Source organism: Pipistrellus hanaki (assembly GCF_964339955.1).
Source record: "Pipistrellus hanaki genome assembly, chromosome: 10".
In the NCBI taxonomy this organism is placed as follows: Eukaryota; Metazoa; Chordata; class Mammalia; order Chiroptera; family Vespertilionidae; genus Pipistrellus; species Pipistrellus hanaki.
Genome location: NC_140512.1, coordinates 35,854,266 through 35,879,119, shown reverse-complemented (window position 1 = coordinate 35,879,119; position 24,854 = coordinate 35,854,266). Strand labels below are relative to the sequence as shown.

At 37.3% G+C, this 24,854-nt stretch overlaps 1 protein-coding gene across 5 annotated transcripts in view; it reads left to right on the top strand.

The window, feature by feature from the left end:
- ETV1 (ETS variant transcription factor 1) overlaps positions 1-24,854 on the top strand; it is an 88,011-nt gene that overhangs the window by 489 nt on the left and 62,668 nt on the right. Inside the window, exons 1-5 of one of the 5 annotated variants that reach the window (XM_084897108.1) lie at positions 414-777; positions 1,264-1,395; positions 2,234-2,321; positions 3,680-3,727; positions 12,955-13,008. In XM_084897108.1, coding sequence (XP_084753234.1) covers positions 1,351-1,395; positions 2,234-2,321; positions 3,680-3,727; positions 12,955-13,008 — 235 coding nt within the window. In that variant the 5' untranslated portion in view covers positions 414-777; positions 1,264-1,350. Of the gene's footprint in view, positions 1-410; positions 778-975; positions 995-1,263; positions 1,396-2,233; positions 2,322-3,679; positions 3,728-4,084; positions 4,262-12,954; positions 13,009-24,854 lie in introns of those variants that run through there. The other 4 variants (XM_084897110.1, XM_084897109.1, XM_084897111.1 and 1 more) reach the window with 4 other exon arrangements.

Sequence of the window (24,854 nt, the reverse complement as noted above, 5' to 3'; positions counted from 1 at the left end):
GGGTGTTATAAAGCCAACACAACAACACACATACACAGCAACACACAACAACAAGGCAAAGGATCTCGGGCCAAAAACTTAGCGGGAACGCAGCTCCAGAGCTAGTGGGCTCCCCATCAGGTTAAAGGGGGGGAGGAGGGAGAAGGGGGCAGGAGGCTGGCGATCTGGGGAGAGGGGAGGGAGGGGGAAGCGCGAGTTGAAGGAGGCAAGGGGTGAGTGGATCCCGCTTCCAGGTATGCACCTGGACCGAAAAACAAAAAACACGTGCGTTAGCAAATCAGCCCAAGAACGGACCAGGCTCGCTAGGAAGGGGAGCTGGCAGGCCGGGCACACATGGATTCCGGGTCCCCGGCGCCTTCACCCTGCGAGGCGGGCTGGGGCTGGGAAGGCGGCCGGTTTCCTGCCTGGCGTTTGCAGGCGGGGGACCCTGTGCTGGCCCTCCCAGCACCGGCCGACCACCGGACCGCCCCACCGCCCGCCCGGGCCGAGGGGCGCGGGGGAGCCGGGAGGAGCGGGGGCGCCAGCCGCCTGATTGACAGCCCGAAACCCGATCTTGTGAAAGAGACGCGGAGCCAATGGGAGGCAGCGATCCATCAGTTTGGCTTGGAGGCCCCTGGAGGAGAAGTAGAGGAAAAACCACCAAATTGAGCTCTTGTCAGAGGCGCTTTTGGCTTCCAAGGGGGGAAGTAGCGGGGCCATAATTAATGTTTTTTTTTTTTAAAAAAAATTAAATTTGGAGGGGACTGTGTGCAGCGGTTCGCCCGGCGTGGCCTTCAGGTGGGTCTTTCCGGCAACTTTTTTATGTCTCTCCCGGCGATTGCATGGCTGGTGGGTTGCAAAAACTGTCCTGATGGAAAGAGGTGTCTCCGTCTCTCTCTGGTCCCGTTAGGTGCAAAGCGAGTCTCTCGTGGATCGCCATTGCTAGTTTTGCACACGTTTGCGAATCAGAGCTGCCCGGGGTTTGCAACCGACCGCGGAGGGAAACACCGAGAGTGTAAATAAATACATCTCCTCTGGTTCGGATGTTTGCTACAGCCGAAAATATGTAAATTGTGAACTCTCTAGGCTCTCTTTCTCTCTCTCTCTCTTTTTTTTTTTTATCCAGGTGAAGGAGGCTGGTGTACTGAGGGTTATTTTTTTGTGAATGGGACAGTCGGAGGATAATTAGCTATGCAAATTCAAGAGCTTCATTCATGGTTTTGTGTCTCCCCCCCCCCCCCCCCCCACTCCTTTTAGCCTAAAAGCCATTTTGTTCCCCTCTAGGTTGATAGAAGTCCAGATCCCGAGGAAATCTGCAGCTAAATGCTCCAAATATAAAACACTGGGCTGAGATCTGCGAAGAGCAGCAGGATGGATGGATTTTATGACCAGCAAGTGCCTTACATGGTCACCAATGTGAGTGATCAGTTCCAGAGTTGCTGTTTATGAACTTGATGGGGGGGGGGGGGCGGGGGAGGGGAAGAGGGGAGGAAGGAGGAGGGGGGAGGAAAGGAGGGGGCAAGGAGGTTGGGATTGCAGATACTTTATCTGCTTTGTTGCCACTGTAGGGCGACTCTGCTTCTAGAAGCCCAGTCTTCACAATGAGCTTACCTTTCAGTGATTTGGATAAGGCATAGTTTTGTTTTTAAGACCTTCCCTTTTCTGATTAAAGGGCCCAAGATAAGTGGAAGAGGAGATGGAGGGCAGCAGCAGCTGCTGCACTCAAAGTTTTTGGCTGGGTTTGTCTGCCACATTGAAAAGAATGAAGTTGAGACAAATGCTGACACTTTCTGTTTACATGGGCTGTTTTTGTTTCTCTCCCCCCCACCCCCTTATTTTCTCTTATATATATAATTTTTTTTTTATTTCACCACTCTTCTTCTTCTTTTGTTTCCGATGGGGAGTATCAGAATGAAATCCATTGTATTTTAATCTAGTTTTGATCCAGCCTGAAATCATTGACTTTAAGTATCATTGCTTAATGCTGTTTTGATGCTGAGATACCATGGATATATGACTAGCAAATAGTACGTCAGGATCGACACTGGGAAGCTACTAACCTGGCTGTGAATTTTCAGCATAAGCTTTCACTGTGAAATGAACGTAGAAAATGAATACTAGAATCGATGCCATAGACTTTGATTTTTATTTAGAGAGAGGATCCTCTAGACAAGTGTATGCATGCATGTGTATTTTTGTGTGTGACTTCTGAGGTTTACATTCTTTTAAAGGATTTTTATCTTTCCCTTTGTAGAGTCAGCGTGGGAGAAATTGTCACGAGAAACCAACCAATGTCAGGAAAAGAAAATTCATTAACAGAGATCTGGCTCATGATTCAGAAGGTGAGGTTTGATTGGGGGGCGAATCCCTTCCCGTCTTTACAGATTATTGAGATCTGTAAGTCATAAAGAAGAGCAGCAGTTCAACCTTAGCTTAGAAATAATAAAAGTTCAAATGACTGTATTTAACTAAGACTTTTACTTTGAGCAATTAACATCGAGTGACAGTTTGCACTGGGGGATCTCTTAAGGCCCTGTCACAAACTAGTGAAAGAAGAAAATAAAAAGTTAACAGAGGCATCCTTCTTTTATATGTAAAAACTCTTGTGCATATGGCATATAAGTAACCCCACACATTAAGGCAACAATTTTAAAAATCCAACCCATTGGGACCAATTAAGCAACTATGCAAAGTGCTTAATTGCTACTTTCTTTATTAGAAGTTAAACAATATAGATGATTATTTAATTTTTTCCATCTCCTTTACACGAAAACCATATAAAGTTATAAAACTTTTCATGGATGATTTTGAAGACTCCATGGTGAGGTCCTGTATCTTGTTTTATAGGTCTTAAAGTGTTCACTGAATTATAATTAAGGCCTAATTAATAATTATAATACTTATTTGGAAAATTAGGTTCCAGATTCTTTTTATGAACTGTTCATAGGAAGTCAATCTATTATAAATTATTCCAGCCATATGGGAGCATTATTAATAAACTTAGATTTAAGTATAAAAATTCAGTTGGCTATTTAGATAAAGTATATTGAATTCTGAAACTTCCTCAAATCCTCATAATTATAGGACACCTCTCTCCCCACTATGACAGAATGAAAAATTTTGGACTTGAAATATACAGGTGCCAGGGAATTATCTTTCTTTGACTTTTGTAATCCTATTAATAGAGAAATTTTCCTCTAAACACTTGCATTTAAAAGTTGTTCCTTTTTTTCTTTGAGGCATTGAACCTGAAAAACATAGTACTTTGAGATTTATACCATGTATTATTATATCTCTGATATAAATACAATACCTTTCAGTCTTTCTAAACTTATCTCTATTTTACAAGAGTTGAATATATTTAGAAAAGGTTTTCCATGGACATACCTTTACCTAAGCTTTTTTTTGAATCCTATTATATATATGCTGTTTGGTGTTCCTGAGCTTTTTATTTAAAAAAAAAAAAAGGGGGGGGGGGATATTGACTTTATGTAGTTGACCAGAAGAATTTCTTAAAGAAGTATTGCCTCATAACCACCAAAATGAGCAGGATTATTGAGATCTGTAAGTCATGAATTATGTTTTCTTATTGACCCCCCCCAATTAAGTTGATATATGCAAGTTTTATGACAAACATTTCCATGTAATGAAACCTAAAGGTTTGCAAATCTTTTATTCCTTTGACTTGTTTTTTTTTTAGAACTCTTTCAAGACCTAAGTCAATTACAGGAAACATGGCTTGCAGAAGGTAAGTTTTTTGTTTTGTTTTTAAATGCTTTAAAAGGAGGGGGAAAGCAACTCTAGAAGGGGGGGGCGGGGAGGGAGAGTCCTGAACTTGCTGTCTTAATGTTCAGCCCAATTAATTGAGCTCTAAAAGAGCCACCTCATGTGTCATGCATACATTAGAGCCTCTGATGAGTTTGTCTTTGGGGAATCTGGGGCTGCACTACCCAGTGTCATCACAAATTACCAGGAGAAATTGCTTCCAGCTCACAATCACATCTGCTTTTGGCAAGAACTAATGCACCAAGACTTCAAGTTCTCAGCCTCTGTTCAGATTTTAATTGCAATTGATCAGGTTTATATTATTGTACCTCCAGAGACCTCCTAGAGCCAGAACCCGGCTAGCTGTTTCCTTTAGAGCAGCGCATATCATTATTTGGTGTTCTGGTGGAGTTTTCTGATGGCAGAAATTAGTTTCTCTGGGCTCATCGGGACGGGATGCTTCAGGATTTAAGTGCCAGCGTCTTCTTCCCACCTTGCTCACAGCACAGAACCATAGGTGTGTATCCAATACTTAGGAAATCTATGGCTTGAGGAGAAATCCTTGTGGCTCTGAGGAATTTTAAGCTGTTTTCTGTTTGTTACTGTTATGTGATGTTTGTTGAAACTGACCTTGGTTATGATGTTACTTTTATGAGGGATTTATTTAAGATAGCAAGGGGACGTTTAAAGGCATGGCTTTTATTTTTTTATTACTTTCTGCTAAAAAAAAAATCTGTGTTGCAATCTATTGTCTCTTGCATTGTGGAAACTTTACAGGCACAGTGAGACAGTGCTTCAGTACAGCTTGATACAACTTGGGAAATGCCTAATGGTGAGGGATTTTTGTCGGTATTCATAATTTGAAATTTTTCTTTTGGCTTTGTGAAATACTAAGTTTATCCTAGGATGTATTTGGTGGAAAACAAAGACAGTTATAGGTACTTAAGTACTGTGTATAATTGCTTTTTTCTCTCTTTTTTTTTTTTCTTTTTTCTGTCTTTACATTATCTGGGATTCATGCACTTTTTGGAACATATTTTTAAGATGGTTAAAAGAGGAGAGAGGGTCTCTTTAAATGGAAGCTGAGTCTTTCTGTTGCTATTTGGGGCTGACTGCTGTGTTTTATCAGTGGTCTTGCTTTCAGTTGATCAAGTTGCTGTTAGCATGTAAAATAAGTTTCTTTGTTTTGCTGATATTCTAGTTCTGCAAAAAGCTTTTCCAATATTTTTTAACCTTTTAAGTTAAATAGCTTTCCTGGTAGTCCTTCCAAAAGGGTGATTGTATTTGTATATTAATGAACGGTAAGTATTAATAAAAGTTTTAGTTATATTTAAAGGTCATTCTGCTTGTCTCTGTAAATGAAACTTTTTGCAATAGACTACTTATTATTGCAACATAAGCCATATATTTTAACGTAACTTTTTCAAGGAAAAATTGCACAGAGGTTCTTGTATTAACTTTTTACTGTTAGTTTGCAAAATTGAAGCTTTTGAGACCATTATATTTATGAAGGAATTTATTCACTTTATCCAAAATAATTAAAAATATCCATTTAAATTGTCCTGGAAGCCGGGTTTGTTCTTTAAGATGTTTAAGTCTCCTTGATTCCAAGTCAGTGAACTTGCTGGCTGATATTGAATGTGCATAGCAACTCTGTTCCTGGAATTTTAAAATGTGGAATCTGTGACAGACTCTTACCATTTTATAATCAGTTTTATTACTTTTTTTTTTTTTTTTTTTTTTTTTTTTTTACTTTCAACTTGTTTGTTTGTCGCTCGGATAAGTAATTTGCATAATGTGTCTGAGTTTACCTTTTCAAACTCCGCACTGACTATTCTCAGTTATTCACATACCTGTAAATCAAATCTGAAGAGTTAGCTTTATATAAAATAAACCTAGAAAATGACTCAGATATTTGAAGGAACATGGACTTTCACTTAGAAAAGAATTCATAAGGTTAAGTAAGTTTGGGAATTAGTCCTCAGACTGTTGTATTGAATACCAAGGTGGGCTTCTATGAACACATTATGGATACAATTTTTTCAAAGTAGTTTACATTCATTTCTCCTATCATGCTATAAGCAAAAAAGTGGTTAACCTGATTATTGAATACAATAGTGAGGAGAGATATTTGTTAGTAGACTGCATATTTTTATTTTTAGCAAATATATATATAAAATTATATTTGTGTTAGCATTTTAACTTGATTTATTGGTATCTTGAACAATATTAGCGCAGAAGAGATTCTCAAAATTACACTAGTTTTTTTTCATAGCTGGATTTGTCCATTTATGTCCCTCTGGACATCCAGAAATGAAACCATTGCCAAATTGGCTGACATGAACCGTTTACATATTTCTTTTTATAATGCTTTGTAGCCAAGAAACTGACGATGGAATTTTAAAGCATCTTGACCCTTTTAAAAAAGATCATTGGCAATTAACCAGTTTCTTCCATGAGTTAGAATCCCACTGAGAAGTTAAACAGGTCCAAAAATCTTATTGGACCTGAGAGTCAAGTTAGTTGTCATGTGTCATATGAAAATAGTGTTAAGAAATTATCAAAGCCCTTATGTACTTGAAAGATGATATATCCTAGCATGTTTGTTTTTCCCTATAGGAAAATTTTAAGTTAGACCCAAACTGCCACATATGGGTTAATCTTAGGTAAATTATTTATGGAGTAAGAAATGTGTTTTATGTCTAAGGAGAAATTGGGATAAGGCAGGACTATTAGAGGGTGGGGTTGGAACTAGTTGTTTCTCAATTCACTAAAGTTATCTCTAAAAATAGAATTCCATTCTGAAAGAAATTCATTTCCTGAGATCAAAAATATGTTTGTGAATACTATCACTTTATATTAATATAACTTTCAAAGTACTGACACCGCAGTTAACACTATAGTTGAAAGATTTTTAACATAGATCCCACAATTTAAAATAATTGCATTTCATTCTGAAAAAAAACTGAAAAGGCAATGTTTCCAGTGACACAGTAACAAAAAAAGAATGTGCCTATTTCTAAATTTTGCTATAGCTGCTTTATATTGTAATTGTAACTATGTACAATTCTTTATTGATTCTTTGTCTTTTGAATTAGATTGCTACTGACAGAAAGGCAATTTCAATTATTTGATCCCATGAAATAATGAGTTCAAATATCAATCCTGTCAACATCATAGTCATGTCTTATTCTTAACAACCTGTTTTAAGTGGTGCTTCAGCGAATGGTATCCTAGAAATTCATAGTTAAATGGACCCTTTTGTGTGTATGGAGTGGGGAGGGGTGAGGAGAAGTGGGGGGTTGACAGAAAGAGAAGGATGTAACACTGACTTTTAAAAGGATTGCATTCTTCTAAAGTTTGTTATTAAAGCTTACCTACTAACACACTGGAAAAGAGAAGTTATACATTTCATGTAGATTAAATGTAAATACGTAGCAACTTTTGAATGTTGTTTTTACTGGGGCTCTAGATGTTCTTGCGATTCCCTTTCATGAGTAACGTTAGGGAAAAAAAGTCAACAGCGACTCGCTGCCATCAGGGCAGTTTTCCAGTGGTATTGTCTTAAGTCAGGACTCACCCTGCCACCACACTTGAGGCAGAGTTTCATCTTCAAGAACCACCTTTCCACACCAGAGGTCCTTACAGCAGGCAGATAAGGCTGTTTTTCTTTTTCTTTCTGTCTCTTTCCTTTTGATTCCCACTTGACCTTCAAATAATCAGGTTGACATAAAAGTAGAGACATTTATAATGATGAAGTTTCTTAAATAATATCTTATACATATTGCCACCCAACAGTAGTCCATCACAATGTACTCATTTTAATGTTTTAAAAAGTATGCTGTAACTTTTTAAAAAGGAACAAATTGGATGTGCTCTTGAATGTTTTTTTTTGTTTGTTTGTTTTCAGGTGAGGCGGTAGGAAATAAAAGCTTTAAAATGGCATTATTTTTATGAGGTTTACAAAAAAAAAAGGAATTGAGAATTTAAGCATTAAAGCATGGAAGTCTATGTTATTTATTAGAATTGAACAAGGGTGTTTTTTGTTTGTTTGTTTTTTGAGGGCTACTACTCCTCTTTGTATTGTACCAGGAAATTCTCTGAAATGTGAAAGAAAGGTCTATCTTTTGTACTTGATTAAAAGAGAGCAGATAGAGCAGGTAGAGTAATAATGGATTATATTTTAAAGTGTTCTTTGAAATCAAATAAATACCTTTCATCTAAGGTCTACTTGCAAAATAATGTTTTTCAAGAGTAGAATTTGGATAGGTTGTAGCTTATAATATAGTTTTCCCAGAGGGCCATAATAAATGTTTATGAAATATAGCTAAGCTTTTCCAGTTCCGTTCCTGAAAATGTGTAATTTCTTAGAGTTTATAATATAACTGGATTCCATTTGACCTGTGTATAAACTTGCAGTTAAGAAAATCATCACCATCATCGTCATCATCATCACCACCATCAGACCTCTGTAGAGAAAATAGTTGGCAAGAAATAGCTCTGAGCGATCCTTAAGTTTTTCAGTCACTACAGGTCAATTTGGAGTTAGAAATTGAAGCCAGTTTTAGACTAAAAGACAACTAAAACTTACTGATTTCTTTCTTTTAGAACATACAGGATATCTTGAGCGAGTCTGAATGATGTTTCTATCCTGGGGAAGTAGCCCCTTTATCTGTTTGGATATGTTTATACTTCTGCATTAATTAATGCTTACACACTGGAGCAATCATTTTAATGTTAAAAGCGGATGTGGTATAAACCCAGGCTTAGTGGCCTCATGATTATTTTATTCCATGGCCTGAAGCTTCATTTTAGCATTAAACAGAATACCACTGTGCAAAGGTTGATTTTCTTGTTTTAATTTTACTTAGAATTTTTCCTTTCTTCGGAGAAAGTTGTTTTTAACCCTCCGTTCAGAGTGAAATGCTACAAAGTTAGCAGCACTCTTAAAATCTTGGGATAGAGAAACTTTGAATAACAGGCCAAAAGAAAAAGGCATTTTTCAAAATGCTTTTTCTCTCTCCTTCCCTCCTTCCTTCTTTTTTCTTTGCCTCTTTCCTTCCTTGCTTTTTAGTTTTGTGCATTTACGGATCTGTGGCACGTTCCCTACGAAGTAGGGAGAATAAATCTATGGAATTCATTTTTTAAGCCTGTCACTTCTTTAAACGTGCACCTTCCTGGATCTGAACTGTATTGGAGATAGAGCGAGAAAGCAGTGTTTATACTGTAAGTTCAAGTTGACTAGCTTTCGCTCCGCAGAAGGGTGTGACATGAAAAGATTGCGGTTGGGCCGCATGGCTCATGCTGGACTGTGTTTTTGTGAATGGAGGCAGAACTCCAGCTCTGCCTGCTCGTCTGGAGGAATTGCTGAGGAGATCAGCTGTCTCATTCACGGGCAGAAAGAATGACTCATACATCTTCCGCCTTGTTTGGCTCCGGGTCATTGTTACAGTGGATAGAACTGGTTTTAATTAAAGATTAACCCCTTTGATACTTGACGTTTGTTTCATTTGTAATTTTTCCACTTTTCTCTCTGGCTTTCAGAGAAACCCAACAGGCTCCTTGTTTGTAAGAAAAAGGTGTGGCTTTTTTTTTTTTTTGGTTTGTTTTTCCCTTGCCTGCAGCCAACCTTGGAAAATATGTAAATGCTCACCTTTTCTTAAGTAATGATTATTATTCCATTTGCAAGGTTAAACTATGCATAAAATAAAAGCAAACTAAAAACTGCCCTGCCCCCCATCCTCCCCGGGGAAATGTTAAGAAAATATATTAAAATGAAGCATGAGGGTTAGTAATTCTGTGGCATGATGACTGTTTTCATCAGTTTCTTTATCATGATATATGTTGCTATATAGTAAAAGGAGAGAGAGAGAGAGAGAGAGAGAGAGAGAGAGAGAGAGAGAGAGAGAGAGAGAAGACAGAAGAGAGTCAGACAGACAAGACACACGCAACTTTGGATAATAATCTAGGTGAAGCCAATAGCAGGATGCAGATACTCTCCTTTGAAAGCAGAAGTCCTGAGACTTGATGGCAACTTATCTATTAACGTTCAATGATCCCATAGAGCCGCTCCAGCTATTACCAATAACATCCACATGCTTCATCTTCTTGAAAGCCTTTTATTGGTCTTTGGGCATATACTTCCACCTTCTTTCCTCCTCTTTAATTACGGAGCGTGTGCAAACATTTTCATTCCTCGAAGGTGATTATTCCAAGCGTAGTTATCATCGATAGTTGGGAAAAAATACCCCTTCTTAAGATTTTTTTTTCTTTAGGTTGGCCTCTATTGTTAACTTTCCACTTTGGCATTAGTATGACTTGTCACGAATTTTCAGGCAGCTCTATAGTGTGCTGCTTCACAGAATTCCCATGCATTGAGGGGAAGAAAGGAAATGTATTCTACGAGTGTGGCAATACTTTGTCATATTTTCCTTGTCCGGATCCAACTTGTGCTTTTCGTTAGCTGCTTTCCTTTTACTCTATATATGAGAGGTAGAGGTAAGCCTCTGTCTATTTAAGTGGCCTGCTGTTTCACTGGGCCCATTCAGTTTCCGAAGATCAGCTTCTGTGAAATATGTGAGTCATGTGTTTTTTGTTAAAATTCTGTAATATGTTCAAGCACAAGTGTGAAGTGTTTATTCAGCATGTTGAAGAGTTAGAGCAGAAATAGCAAGTTTTATTCTTTTTACAAATTACTAGTCTGCAGCTATTTTCTGTAGACTTCTAGTTTTCTTCTGCTCCTCAAGTTGTGCCTTTTCTTTGCATCCATTTTCCCATCACACAGCTCACATTCATCAGAGATTTGTGCGCCCTTTCTGGAAGTGATCCTTATCATGGAGTTGCGACTTTCTCTTCTCATAGTAAAACAAAAAATAAATAAAAAGTCTGGCCTTTAGGACATTCATGCTAGCATATTCAGTTACCAATATACTTTCGTTACTCAGGGGCTATTTTTAACTAGTATTCCTGTAAAGCGATATTACATTTTTATTAGGTTCTTGTAAGTATTTGGCTTTTTAACAGCATAATAATTGTTGTGGTTGATAATTTTTGTGTCTCAATAGTTATGTCTATTTAGCTGTTAATTGAAAAGGATAACCAAAACATGTGGATATGATTGGAAAAATATGTAGGATTTGATCCTGTCTACCTGCTGTTAGTTATTAAATAGATATTAAAAACATTCTTGTAATTTTTTTGGTGTGGAGGCTTATTTTAAAGGGCACTCTTCTCATTATAATTTGTGCATTTATAAGAAAACCCAAGCTCCCTGCAACGCAAGAGAGATGTTTGTAGCTAAGAGCATGCCAAGGTACAAATTTCAGCTGTTAATTTTTTCCATGCCTAATGTAATTCATTAGAAGTCAAGATATTAAACCTGCCTTGTAATGATTGAAGCAGTTTTATTGTTGGGGGGGGGGGGATGAATGGATGGTGGCAAGTTGAAAACAACATTTCTTGAGTAGCTGGCATTGTCTGGCATTTTATTCAGACTATTTCATTTAATCCTCACCAGAAATCTCTATTACCGATATGGAGCTGGTGAGTAAAAGGTAGTTCACTGAGGTTAAATGTTACAGTTTACGTAGCCAGCAAGTCACGAAACTGTGATTTCAAGTTTGCATGATTTTTACTAGTTAGGTATCAGATAGTAATGGACTGTGAATAGAATGCCCTTCTTCAAACATAGACTGAAGGAACAGGCTTCAGTTCTAATCTGGAAAACGCCCTGAATTGGTTTGGTTTCGTTTTGTGGCCAAGAATGAGATTTGTCTTTAATAAGTTTCAATATTGGTGGCCAGAAGAAAGTTTTTATAAAATGGGTGTCAGACTCCGTATATTTTGATAATAGGCAAGATTACCATTGGTTCTGTTCTTAATATCACAAATTTTATTTAACCAAATAATCCTGTTTCTAAAAATACTATTAAATAAGCTGGTAAACAGAGCCTTTAATTGTACGTATGTGGTAAACCTCTCTTATTAGGCTTTTTAAATATAGAATTTATTTTTCATGTTCAATTTTTTCTTAATTGAATTACCAAAACAAAACATTTCTCAACAGAATGATTACGTTAGTACTCATCCCCCATACAGAATAGGCTCTTAAAAAAAAATCAGTTGACATTTGTTTAAATATGGCTTGATTGAATAAAAAGGTTCACTATCACATACTATTAGTAAAGTAATACTAGCTAATACAACTGAAATTAATTAGGATGATAGTTCATTACATTTTTACCAAATTAAAAGTTACTTCACTTCTATTTTATGTGGTTATATATGTGTGAGTGTGCACATTAGTGTCATGTGAAAACTTGTTTTTGTAATATTCTGTCAATTTGGAGCAGGCTTTTTTGATGTCTCAATCAACCATGATGAAAATATTATAGAAGTGAAAAAGTTTACTTGTGTTTTAATCGCTGCAAGTCCTTGCTATTTGGTAATTCTTCCCCTGCTAAAAATAGGGAAGTTGTTTGACATTAAAGACTGATGAAATAATGATGTTTCTTTGTGTTAATTCTAACTAGTAACAGGAAAATATTTTGCATGAAAAGATGGAGTTTGTTTGCATTGTTATAACCATAGTCATTGAATTATAACACTGTATAATGTAGGACCAAAATAGATGACAATAATTTAAGAAACTTGGTTGCATATTTTGGCCAAATTTGGGGTAAACATTTTTAATTGTGATAGTCTAATTTGCAATAGATAGAACTTGCCAAAATCAGACAATTTCTAGAAAGCAGAATCCCTGAGAGATGTAATAACTGCACATTATTTGAAAGAATTATATGGTTACTTCAAATGGCTGCTTAAGCCCTGAAGTGGGTAAATTGAAATACCCTTTATTCCAAGGCATATATTTTACTCGCATAAAGAAACACTGCAGCTGATAGAAATTCTATGGCTTCTTTTACTTTATATGTCTCTCTTATTTCCGTCTGGCAGGTGAGATTCAGAGGGACTGCCACCATTGTATTTCTGACAGACATGTTTTCTAGTTGACAACAATGATGCTGCTGAAATTTCCCCTCTCCAGTATTGCTGCCAATCCCACTTTAAATAGAGGCTAATTGGCAAAATAACCATAAATTTTATCCCAGCCTAAAAATATCTGGCATGGAAGATCTTACTTGACATTCCTTAAGTCTTGGCAGTTTTTCTCTTAATTATTATTTTTTTAATTTTCTTTTTTCCCTTCAGCTCAGGTACCTGACAATGATGAGCAGTTTGTGCCAGACTATCAGGCTGAAAGTTGTAAGTATAGTTTGACTCATCTCTTACGTTTTTTCTCTGTCTTCCTTCCTTCCCCCATTCTTTCTCTTTGGTTTGTTTCCACTTCCAGTGTCTGTTCTTGCAGTGTGTCAATGCCTTTTTAGCTCGCAGTCACGAGGTGATGTGATTTGTCACACTGTGGCATCAAGCAGAATCCCCGTGTGATTTGAGCAAAGCTCCGAATAGTAGCTCAGGAGAACTGATTGGATTAAAAGAGGGTCCTATTCTCTGTTTGGTTGGTATCCTTGGAGAAGAAATGGGGAGATCCAGAACATACAAGTGTTTACTTCGTCTTTCAATACCTTCACAGAGACAAGTCTGGATGCTGATGGAAGACAGTCCATCATTAACATCCATGAGATTATTGTTATATAACTTATAGAAATGCCAGGCCCAGCATTCATTGGCTTACTGTAGTTTTTGCGTTCATGAACGTTTACCTGCTTTGGTTGAATTTTAGCCTGGCTGTCTGTTCCTGGTCGCCGCAACAGAAATGGGAGCACCTGGTAGCGGCTCTGAGGGTCCCTTCAGTGTTTCTCTCCGGGAGTCTTGCTGGTCAGAGGCTGCGTGGGGAGGGATTCTTGGTTCCTCTCCCTCCTGTGACTGCAGAGTGAGCTTTTCACCTGTGCAAACATGGTTGCCTTGGGATTTACCTCTGATATTTATGCTTTGCCTTGACCTGAGGTGCAAACAGTAAAGAAAGGGGTATAAATGCCATCTTGCTTATGAACCTGACCTAATATATTGTTATTTTGTTAGCACCATGGAAAGCCCCAACCTCCTTTTTCCAGACCATTGACCTTTTCACAGTCAGGAGGCTGCATCATCCACAGGAACAACGTGTGCTTAATACCTTACAACCTATAAACCCATGTTTCCCCCACCGAATATCATCAATCTAACAGCAATACCCACGCTACTTCAAGTAACAGGTGTTTGCGAGCAATTGTTTTCAGCTTTTATGTTTGGTATCTTCACTGTCCCATGTGCCAAGATTCGTAAGAGGTTTCTTCCAGGTTCTCTCCCAGATTACGTTTTAGTTTAGCTTCACTGAAAATATTTTCCTGTTGTGGTAAAGTCTATGTAACAGACAATTTGCCATTTTAACCATTGTGCAGTGTGCTGTTCAGTGGCACTCCCATTGCTGTGCAAACATCATCACCACCCGTCACCAGAACTTTTTCACCATCCCTTATAGAAACTCCGTACTCACTAAAAAATAACTTCATAGAGAAAAGTCTGCCCTCAGCCCCTGGTAACTGCTGCTTTATCAGCTTGGTTTTTGATAGGAAAAGAGAATAGAGTTGCTTGATGTCTGAGTATAATTATTAGATATTCTATTTCAAGAAACCTATACAGCAGTGTTGTAGACCTTAATTAGAGACTTTTAGAAACTCCCAGAAGGATGATAGCTGGATGATGGATAAGCAAGGAAAGCCTCCCCTTCATTAAAGTGTGGGAAGAGAATGGTCATATTTCCAACATTTCCCTTCCTCTGGGGTTCTGTTGTGTGTTTTTTTTTTTCCTAAAAGATAAACGTGTCATCTGAGTGGGAGAATGCCTCTCATTGAGTCATTTTACATCTGAAAAATTGGTAATGATTCCAGCACTATGCCAAATGCCAGGGTAAAATAACTACCCTAAAGTAAAATTTTTTAAACTCCTTTTCTTAATTGATCTCTTTTTAGTTTTTCTTATTCTTCACCATTTGTCTCCTTGACGTATCTTCTCTTGGTCACAGTGGCATGATTTTCCTTTGTCTTTATACGCCTTTGATTCCTCCCTCTCACTCCGCTCATCTTCTCGCTTTCTCTTTCCTGAGGTCTTGTCCCCAAACCTTTCCTCTTATCTTCCACGATCCCATAGAACGTTCCGTGATGAAGGGAAAAATCTGTATGTACCATTTGATACAGTAGTGGCTGATCACATTGGTTACTGAGCACATAACTGTGGCTACTGAAATGGATTTTTAAATTTAATTATTGTGACTTTATATAGACATGTAGCTATTGGCTACTGTGGTGGCCAGCACAGTTCTGTATAGCTAGGTCTCCAACATTCTGATCTCTAGCCGGGGTCTCCCCTCTACTTTGTCTACCAGACATCTTCCCTAAAACACCACTGGGTCCTTATGCAATTAGAAAAATGCAGCCCCTCTGGACTCACCCCCTCAGCCCTCAGCTGATTGTCCGCCAGTGTGGTGGCCCACAGATAGTTGACGTTCTATAAAGACCAGTGTTGACACCATTGTTTTTCTCTTTCACTCCTCTTGCCTTTCTAAGTTGATGGCATCATCACTCAAGTGGAAAAACGTTTGATTTATCCTCAGTCCTCCCAGTTCTTTACCATTAACTTCAAATTGCTTACCAAGTTGCCAGTTCTATCTTTTAAAATTACCTTGATTTCGTGGCTTTGTTCATCTCTATTTACTTCCTTAGTTCACACCCAGTTTCTCAAAGGAACTGGTGAATCAGCCCTTTGATGGGCATCCTTGCCTTCAGTTTCCCCTCGGTTCAGTCCACTCCCTGCAGAGGCATCAACACACAGCCATCTGACCTTGTTACTCTCCCCCTGCAACTTCCTTCAGTACAAAGTCCTAATCCTTTAGCTGTCCAGAACATCCTTCTGTAACCTAAACCCTGGACTACGGACTATTTTAGTTTAACTCCTGCCATCCCAGCACCTTGTCCCTCCCCATTCTCTGAGCTTGAGCCCTTTCAATCTTTCAGTTCCCCAGAGTGAGCTCTTGTATGCCTCTTTGCCTTTGCACATGCTCATTTTGCTTTAGCCATTTTTACTTTTGCTTTGCAGTCTGGTGAGCCGCCTACTTCCGACTCGGTTTAGACTTCATCTCATTGAAATCTTTCTTGACCTCTTCTTTGCCATCTTTACCCTGCTGAGTTAGACTCGAACATCTTGTCTCTTGTGTTTGTTATATTATATTTTAGATACTTGTCTTTCTTCAATACGACTGTGAACTCGTCAGGATCAGTAGTGTGTTGTAGTCATGCCTTTCTTGTTCTAAAAGCACAATAAGTAAAATTGTCATCATAATCACAATCAGCCTCTCCAAGGTATTTTCAAAATCCTAATCCCCTTCTTAAGGTAGAAACGTATGACCATTCTTTAAAGCATTATATATATATATATATCTCGTTCTGGAAAAAATATGCTGAAACCATGAATGTTTAGCCAAACATTTTCAGAGTGCTGAAATTTTATTTTATTTCAATTAGTGGATATTTACAGTTTAACAAATATGGCTCTGGGACTGTGAATAAAACACCTCAATTTAACGGCAACTTATAAACAAAGGTAAAAAGAAATCTGAAATAGTTTAATAAAAAGAAAGTGGAGGTGTGTTTTATTTCAAGTTTTTGCTGACATAAAGGACTATTGTTCTGATGATGGTGAGCAGCAGTTTCAACCTTCATTCTGCATGGAACAAGAGGGAAATGGTTTAAAAAGAGGAATAGGGTATATGGATTAGATTCTAAGGAGGATTTCTGGATGGAGAAGGTTATCAAATATTGGAACTGAAAGCTTATATTGTCTCCTAAATGCCCTTCACAAATGTTTGATTCTTGTCTGGGAATGCTTAGTGGGGCAGAGGGATCCTGTCTCTAGGAATAGAAAGAAACTCCATCCCCGCTGAGTGGCCTGTCTATAAATTCTATGGGGCTATCTTTGCAAACCCGAATAATCAGATTTCCTTACATACCTCAATCAAATAAAATGCTTCTGTTTGGGCTTTTATTGCTTTAGCCCTTTGGTAAAATGTAGGTTAGGAGAATGAACTGCAAAATTCGGTTCAATACTGGATTAGAGAGCACCCATTTGACTTTAACACGGATAAATATGTGCAGCAAAGGAGAGAAGAGAGCATTCAGAAATTGTGAAAGTGAGATTAAGCCACAAGCGTTGAATACCCTCTAAAAACATTCCCAAGCATTCTTCATTTTCTATTGAAAAAAAAATCAATTGGAAATCTAGAATTTAAGGATGTATACTATAGCTTGCTAACCTTTGAAAGATGTGGACTTTTAAAGCACATACCGAGGCTTGAGAACAAGCAAACAAAAAACTCCCTATAAGTGTATCCTAGGATATGAGTGAAGGTTAAGAGAGACAGTTACGTGGCTGTGGCAAATAGTTCTTGACAAACAAAGCTTTTCAGAACTCAGACACGCTGCTGAAAAATAAAGAATTACTTCAGGATATGCTTTAGTCCAGAGGAAGTAAAGGTATATATATCGTCAGGAAAGAGAATTTAAGAAGTATTTGAACCTACAGGAGCATTGTTTTTCCTAAGTCGATACAGATTTATACACAAACTGATTTTTTTTTTATAAATCTTGTTTTAAATTTAATACATCAATAAGCTTACCTATTAAATGATATACTTCAAATTTAGTTATATCACTACTGTTTTTCAATTTCCCACCTCTCATTTCTTCATTACAAAGTTATGTGTTATGATTTTTCTAACTAGTTTGTTCCCATTTGTACTTTTCGATGTTGACGGTGCATCTCTCCAGAGTAGAACCAGAGTTTTGCAAAATGCCCAGCAGGATAGATCCTTGTCACTTCTCTCCTTTCTCTTAAAATCAAGATAGAACACGGGGAATGCAAGTCAATGAGAATGTCATACAAGGAATCATAACCTTGACTCTGATATATTTATGAAATTAAATATTTAAAAAGTTGGCAAATTTCTGTCCTTGAACTGAACTTTGTAATAAAATCCTAGTGACCCATCTGAAAATAATCGAGACAAATTGGTGTGTGGGGGCACACATGTTTAAAGCCACAATTACTTGGTGACACTTTGCCCAAGCAAATGTATGTTATTTCTATGCCTTATTTTATTTGGCATTAAGTTGTACAAAAGAATAGTGTTTTGGGTCCTTTTTTTAGCAGTGAAGAGGGGGAAAATATGTCAGGTTACTGTTGCAAAAGCTGAAAATGAGACCAGGTCTGTGCGGACCGACTGAATGATTTGTTACAGTAACGTGTACTTGGCTGAGAGAGAAAAGTGCCATTTCTGATGTGTTCTTAGTTCTCTGCCTATCTACTAACCCACCTTCCCACACTCTGCTCCTTTCTGCCCATCTGAGTACTTTATACAAGTTTACTTTTCAATACTAATTTGGAAACCTTTCTGGCCTGATTACATTTTTAGATAGGACTGGCTAGAAAGACTCTGTCTTTTATTCCTCTGATTGTGTTTACCAGAAGTTGAGCGCACATTTGAAAGAAGAATTCCATTTCTGGGATCTGAGAATATAAATTTGTTACTGTGTTTTGATTCCTTTATTTATTTATTTTTTTAAATTGTGTATTTCAACATGTCAATGTGTTCAGACTCAAATTTATTCAATCTGCCGCCTTCATCATCTGAGATAGTACACCTGAGATTCAAGCAATAGTTAGCTCTTAAAGGTTCTATGTCTTTTTATATGCTTTCTATTATGGCATTGGTGGTTTTTGGTTTGTTTGATGCTTTGTGTGTTTTTTCTTTTTTGCAGTTTCAGTAATTTATTAAAGCAATACATTCATAGAATGAGAAAACACACAGATAAGATCATTCCTAGTCCATAGTCCTGTTCTCTAGACACGGCCACTTTTTCTCCTTTTTATCTCTTAAACTAAATAATTAATATGTTTGTGCTACAACTTCTTGGTTTATCAGTTTGAGAAGTTATCGGTTGCTCTATTCAGAGAGGGATGCATTTTGGATAAGTTTTAATTATTTTTCTGAAAGTAATCAGCTGTGTCATTGTCCTCTTACTCACACTTGGGTATGAATGAAAAGCATTAGGGAGGCTTGTTCAAATGCAGCTTCATGTTCCCTATCCTGGGAGAGTTGGACTCTCTGGTCTGGAGTTGGGCCTCGGAATGTCTAAGGTGCTGTTAGGTGGCTCTGATGCTGGCCCTCCGTAGAGCTCAAGGCTAGACATTTTGCCTCCTAGCTTGTTATTGACTCATTTGAAAAAAAAAGATGGCACAGTTACTCTTTTGCAATGAATTGGTATGATGGATGCTGTTCTTTACAATTCATTAGGCTACAGACTTTCTGAAATTTTTATAGAAATAATACGTTGTCATTTTGTTATTTAAATATACCAGAGAATTAAAAATGAAGTACATATAAAAATAGTTTATTTTTGGCACCTCTGCTAGAATTTTTTGTATTTTTCACTTCCACAGACTGTAGTCCTGCTTGTGTTCTCTGTCAAGTAGCTACGAGAAGTACTTCAGCCTGTTGAGTCTGTCCAGCTAGAGTCCATTCTGGTTCAGACTGACACCTAGGACATTGTGACTTTTGTCAATGTTGGTTAGACTCAAGCCCTGGATGCCCCACCCTGTTCCAGGTGCTTCCAGCAGGGAGTCTTGTCGTCGGATCCTTTGCTCTGCTGTGGTGGGTATACACCTGCCTTGGGCCTGTCACCAAGTCCAGTGGCCACCTTTTCAACAAAACAGAGATTTTAGGTTGTGCTTGCTTGTTTCACAAGCACCATGTTTTTCAAATCAAAATAGAAACTCCGTGGGAGGAAGAGCTACATCGCGCAGGAAATGTAGTTGTAGGTCACCTCTCTGAAATCGATCTCGGATAAATAGAAGAAACAAAGTCTAACTCCCACACCTTGGGCATGCCAGTTCTTCCTCATTTATTTATGAAAAGAAATCATCTCTCAGGCCCAAGACACATTATCATTTCCCAGGACACTTTTTCAACACTCTGGAAAAAAAAAAAAAAAAAAAAAGGATAACCTCTAATTATGGTGAATTTTTTTTTTCACTCAAATTTAAAAGTGGACTTTAGAAAAAAAAAAAAGCATAATGGAGAACTAGAAATGATTATAAATGACAAGATACTTACAGCAAGAAAATTACATCAGTTTTAAGGTAGTCTGCTTTCGTAGATCCTGTCAAATATTTTGGTTTTACAAGTTCATTCTTCCTCAGATAGATAGTTCAGACTTAATTGCCCAGTGAAAACCAAAACAAATACACAAACAACAAAACAGCAAAGCTAAACAAAACCTTCCTGCAAAACTGGGCTTTGTTGTTCCATTTAAAGATGAAAGCTAAAATGATATATAGCTCACCTAAGTTTTTAGCTTATCCTTTCCTATTTTGTTTTACCCTCTTTAATGCTGCCTTTAGCAAAACAAATAATCCCACAAATTGACTCCAGAAACATGCTCAACGGAAGTAAGTCAACAAATACTTTCCACTCACCCTGCCTATAATTAGTAACAAATTATTTTGAGAAAAGCGATCTGTGCCATCTTTGGTTGAACTTTACTCAATAATAAATAAGCATGCTGTTATTCAGTAACTGGACTTATTAGTCTAATAGCCAAACATGTTTGTTGGAAAATTTGCTAAGGGATGAAGGTGGAACATTATTTGCAGAACCAAGTATTCTTCTAGTATTTTGAATATATACACATACACTTACTTATAGTGATGAATAAAAGAAGCAAACAACATCTGTTAGTTTTTGTAAATAAAGCCAAAGCAGTTATGAAAATAAGTACCTTTTGGGGCCACCATTTCATAAAATATGTAAATTTCATGAAATCACATGTAAAGAAGAAAAAAAAATCCGAGCTAAACCGAATCTTTATGTCATGATTGTATGTTCAGTGTTTTTAGGAGTTTTTATATCAGTCTTTTCCCATTTTTCCTTTTATAACATCGAACATGTACTGAATATGGACAGGACATATTTGCTTCTGTCTGTTATTGAATTTTCTCCTAATGAGAGCTTATGCTGTGTCTTACTAAGTAAAAATAGCTGGTTTAATGTGGTTCTTTTTTAAATCTAATAAATTATTCCTCAACAATTACTAGCATTTGACATTAGCTGAGGGCGATGTTACCTTAAGAACTCAATTATTAACAATTTATCTTGGAATAAATTGTCAATAATTGAGTTTAATGTCTGACTAAAACTTAAAAATAAGTTTGTGTAATCATTTTGTATACAATCTTCCTTGAATGTTATTTAAATCTAAGGCTTAGCAAAGAAATCCATTTTGGTATAAATGCCACATTGTTAAACCATTGAGAAATTTATTTCACAATTACTCCTAGTTTTTGGCTTTATAGTCCTCTTAGGAGTGATTTTTAGATCCAGGAAGAAAGGCTTAACTTATGTTTGTCCATTTATTTATGTCTTATTGTAGGGAAACCTTATATTTACTAGTATATTTCTGTTTGCAAAATGGCTAGGTAGCTCAGCTGGTTAGAGTGTTATCCAAACCAAAGGTTGCAGGTTCAATCTCTGTTCAGGGCAGGTAGGGGAGGCAACTGATCATGTTTCTCACATTGATCTCTCCCCCGCCCCCCTTTTCCCCTTCTCTTTTTCTTCCTTCCCTTCACTCCCCCACTTTTTTTTATCTCTCTAATCAATAAACCTATCCTCAGGTGAGGATTAAAACAAACAAAACAAAACAAAAAAAATCCTGGAATGCTTGTGAGCCCTGTCATTACTCCTTGATTATTTTGGTCAGAATCAATTTTACGTAATTCTTAGTGCGCCCATAAGTGCTTTATACACATCTCAAATTTATTTCTATTTCAATTGGCTTAGAGAGGATGGATCATGTCCTACTGATGCTTGTATAATTGACATGTTGTAGGTATTTAGTGAATATTGAGATAAATGAATAGTTTATTGGGTTTTTAGAATATTTTTAAAAAATAACACTATTCTTGCACACGTGGTTTAAATTGTTTGAAATCTAATTCACATATCTGCTTTTATTTTCCCATGTTTCATTTTTTTTTTCCTGAAGGGTAATGGAAAACTGTTTGCATTTATGTAACATTAGAGCTTCGTATCAGTTATCAGATTAGGGCTCTCCAATAAATATTGAGATTCACAGTACATTTCTTGGCAATCTCTATTTAATACAAGTACTCTGAGATAACTTGGTATTGTTCCTATTTATATAGAGAGAAATCTAGGACATAAAATAATCAGATAACTAGGGGTTTGACTGAAAAGAGATGTTCTGTGGACTTGTTCAAGCCCAGCAGTTGTAGAAAAGCAAAAGGGGAAAACTTGGGAACTATGCCAATTCTTGTCTTGGCTACATCATCTCAAATCTTTTATCTGGAATTTGAGAGATTTATGACAACACTGATATTTGCATGTTGTTTATGTGCAGATTTTGACTTCAGAAATGTTTCAGGCATGGCACATTTTCCTCACTGGGGGGAGGATCTGTTTGGGTGGTAAAGACAGCAATAGTTGTAGCAGCAGGAGTTAGTAGAATAGTAGCTGTTCTTTAAAGCAGTAGTGCCATGGAATTCCTCAGTAGTAGCAAGTATTCGTGGAAATCCCAAAGCTGCGGTTGGAAGAGACATTGTAGATTAATACACCAAAACTTATTTTAAAGATGAAAAAGTTAAATGCATAATGGTTATTGGGCTCTGATTTTCAAAGAAAGATTGTATGTTCTTACTTGTGTGCTGGGAAAATAGCAAATAAGAATGATATGAACCTACATAATTGCACTTCCTAGTGACCTTTTATCTAATCTCTATGTGTAACACCAGAATAAGGAATATTTTCAACCATTTTCTCATTAAAGAGGTGCTTTTAAACTTTGCTGCCTCACTAGCACACATGCATATTTGTTGAGTTCAGTTCGATACATCTTTATGCCAGGCTTTTGTTTATCTATTTTACCAATTTTAGTGTAGCTCTACATAATTCTTAGCATACTGTTATTTCAGTTTTTCAGATTAAATATGATCCAGTTTTATAAGTCAGTACAAAATTCTGTAGACATTTTGATCAGAGAGAAATGTTTGGCTATGTCTCCCCCTGAACTTTTCAACACTGACATTAGTCCTTAACCATACGATGCTCTCAGATTTTCTTCCAGCCACGGAGTTGTCAGCAAAAGTTCTGTCAGATGCAATCAAGGCCACCGGCCGTGGTTAAAAGTGACTCATTCCTATCAAGATGTATGGATAATATTGACGTAAACCCTTAAGTAGTGTTAGCTTTTCCTTTGAAATGACAGTCATGCTGTGAAATGAACTTCTACTGCTGTTGCAGGTTGTTTTTCTTCGTCTTCCTGGATACAACAGCCTTATTATGCTGATTTGATTTGACTCTTTAGTCTTTGGCACTGGGGCCAGAATGTCAGGTGACAGTTATCTCAACTCGCGGGGCTGCAGGGAAAGCCAAGTAACTGGATGTCACTGCTCAGGTTTTCTGGATGTTTTTGCTTTCCTGAGTCTCTCTCTGTGTTCTTATTTTCTTCTAGGATAATCAAGCCCCTTTTGCCTTTCTGAAAGCTCTACTTTCACTCACCGTCGTATTGTAGATTAAAGGCTGGTGCATTAGAAGGTTATCAGCTAATCAATAAACTTCAGTCATCCCATCTTGTGATAAAGCTGTTGCATTGATCAAAGTGGAAATTTAGGCCCTTAGCTTTCAAATGGCAGTTTCTGAAGGTCTGGATGATGTGCTTATGGAATGTATAGACCTACCCTCTAATGTACATTTCGAGGTAGTCATATGAATTTATGTGTGTGCTGTATACAGAAGCAGATTCCTATTTGCAAATGGCTTCATCTCTATTTTATATAAAATAATGTTTTCTCAGTTAACATTTTGCCAGTTTCTAATCATCAGCAAACCCCCCTCTCTCTAAATACCTGAACCTTTTTTGTTAGGACTTGTATTAAAATAACTCCTAAATGGCTAATATAAAATTTTAATAATTGTACACATAGTGAGAAATAAGCACAAATGCTGTGATTATGAAATCAGAAAAAAAAACTGCTCTTATTTTCATATTAACTTTATCGTAAAATACATAATAGTTTTAGACTCGGAAAATGGGCATTTTTATTTTGAAAAAACATTGTTTGCTCTTTTGGCTAAATGCTTACAATGAATTTTTCCCCATAATGAAAAATAAGTTAACAAACATGCATAGTGCCAGGCATTATGCTAGATACTATGGAATGAAAGATAAAAATATTTGTGATAATATTAATTCCTTCTATTTGTTTAGAAATTTAGAATTCTGAGTTCATTTTCAAGTCCCACATCTCATTTACTTCTCATAGTGGCCCTGGAATGTAGGTAGGACAAACAAGGCTCATAGAGGTTTATTGAGATTCTCAAAGTTTCACAGATAGGTAGTGAGTGGCAGAATCAAGATTCAGCTCATAGCATTTCTTCTTATTTGCACCCCAGCAAAATGTGCTCATTAGTCATATTAAGACTAACATTTAAGTATTTTGGCCACCTGCCTGTACACATACAAAGGTTTGTGTGTTTATAGAATACTAGAGGCCCAGTGCATGAGTTCATGCACTTTTGAGATCCAGCCGGCACGCCCCAAAGGGGGCCCATTGGGCTGGGCTGGCAGGGGGTAGGGACCACAGGTGGTTGGCCGACTGGCCCCTCCCCAATCAGTGTGTGGGGGTATCAACTGGAGGCTGGGTCTGCCAGGGGCAGGGGGTCAATTAGGGCCCAGATCAGGCTGGTTGGCTGCTGCAGTGCACATCATAGCCACCTATCATTTTGGTTGTTCTGGTCATTCTGGTCATTCTGCCGTTCCAGTTGCTGGGTTTTTATATAGATAGATAATAAATCAAGGAAAAATGGAAAACTTCAAGATATTTATTATTTAATAATACTTATTATTAAGGTTCTTCTAATTTATCGTTATAATATGTTGTACAAAATAACACATATGTAAAGCAAGGGTGGAATAGACAGCCCTATATGTTCCCTATTAGTCTATGAAAATCTTCATGCTTTGAATTGTAGAAGTGTGGTTAAG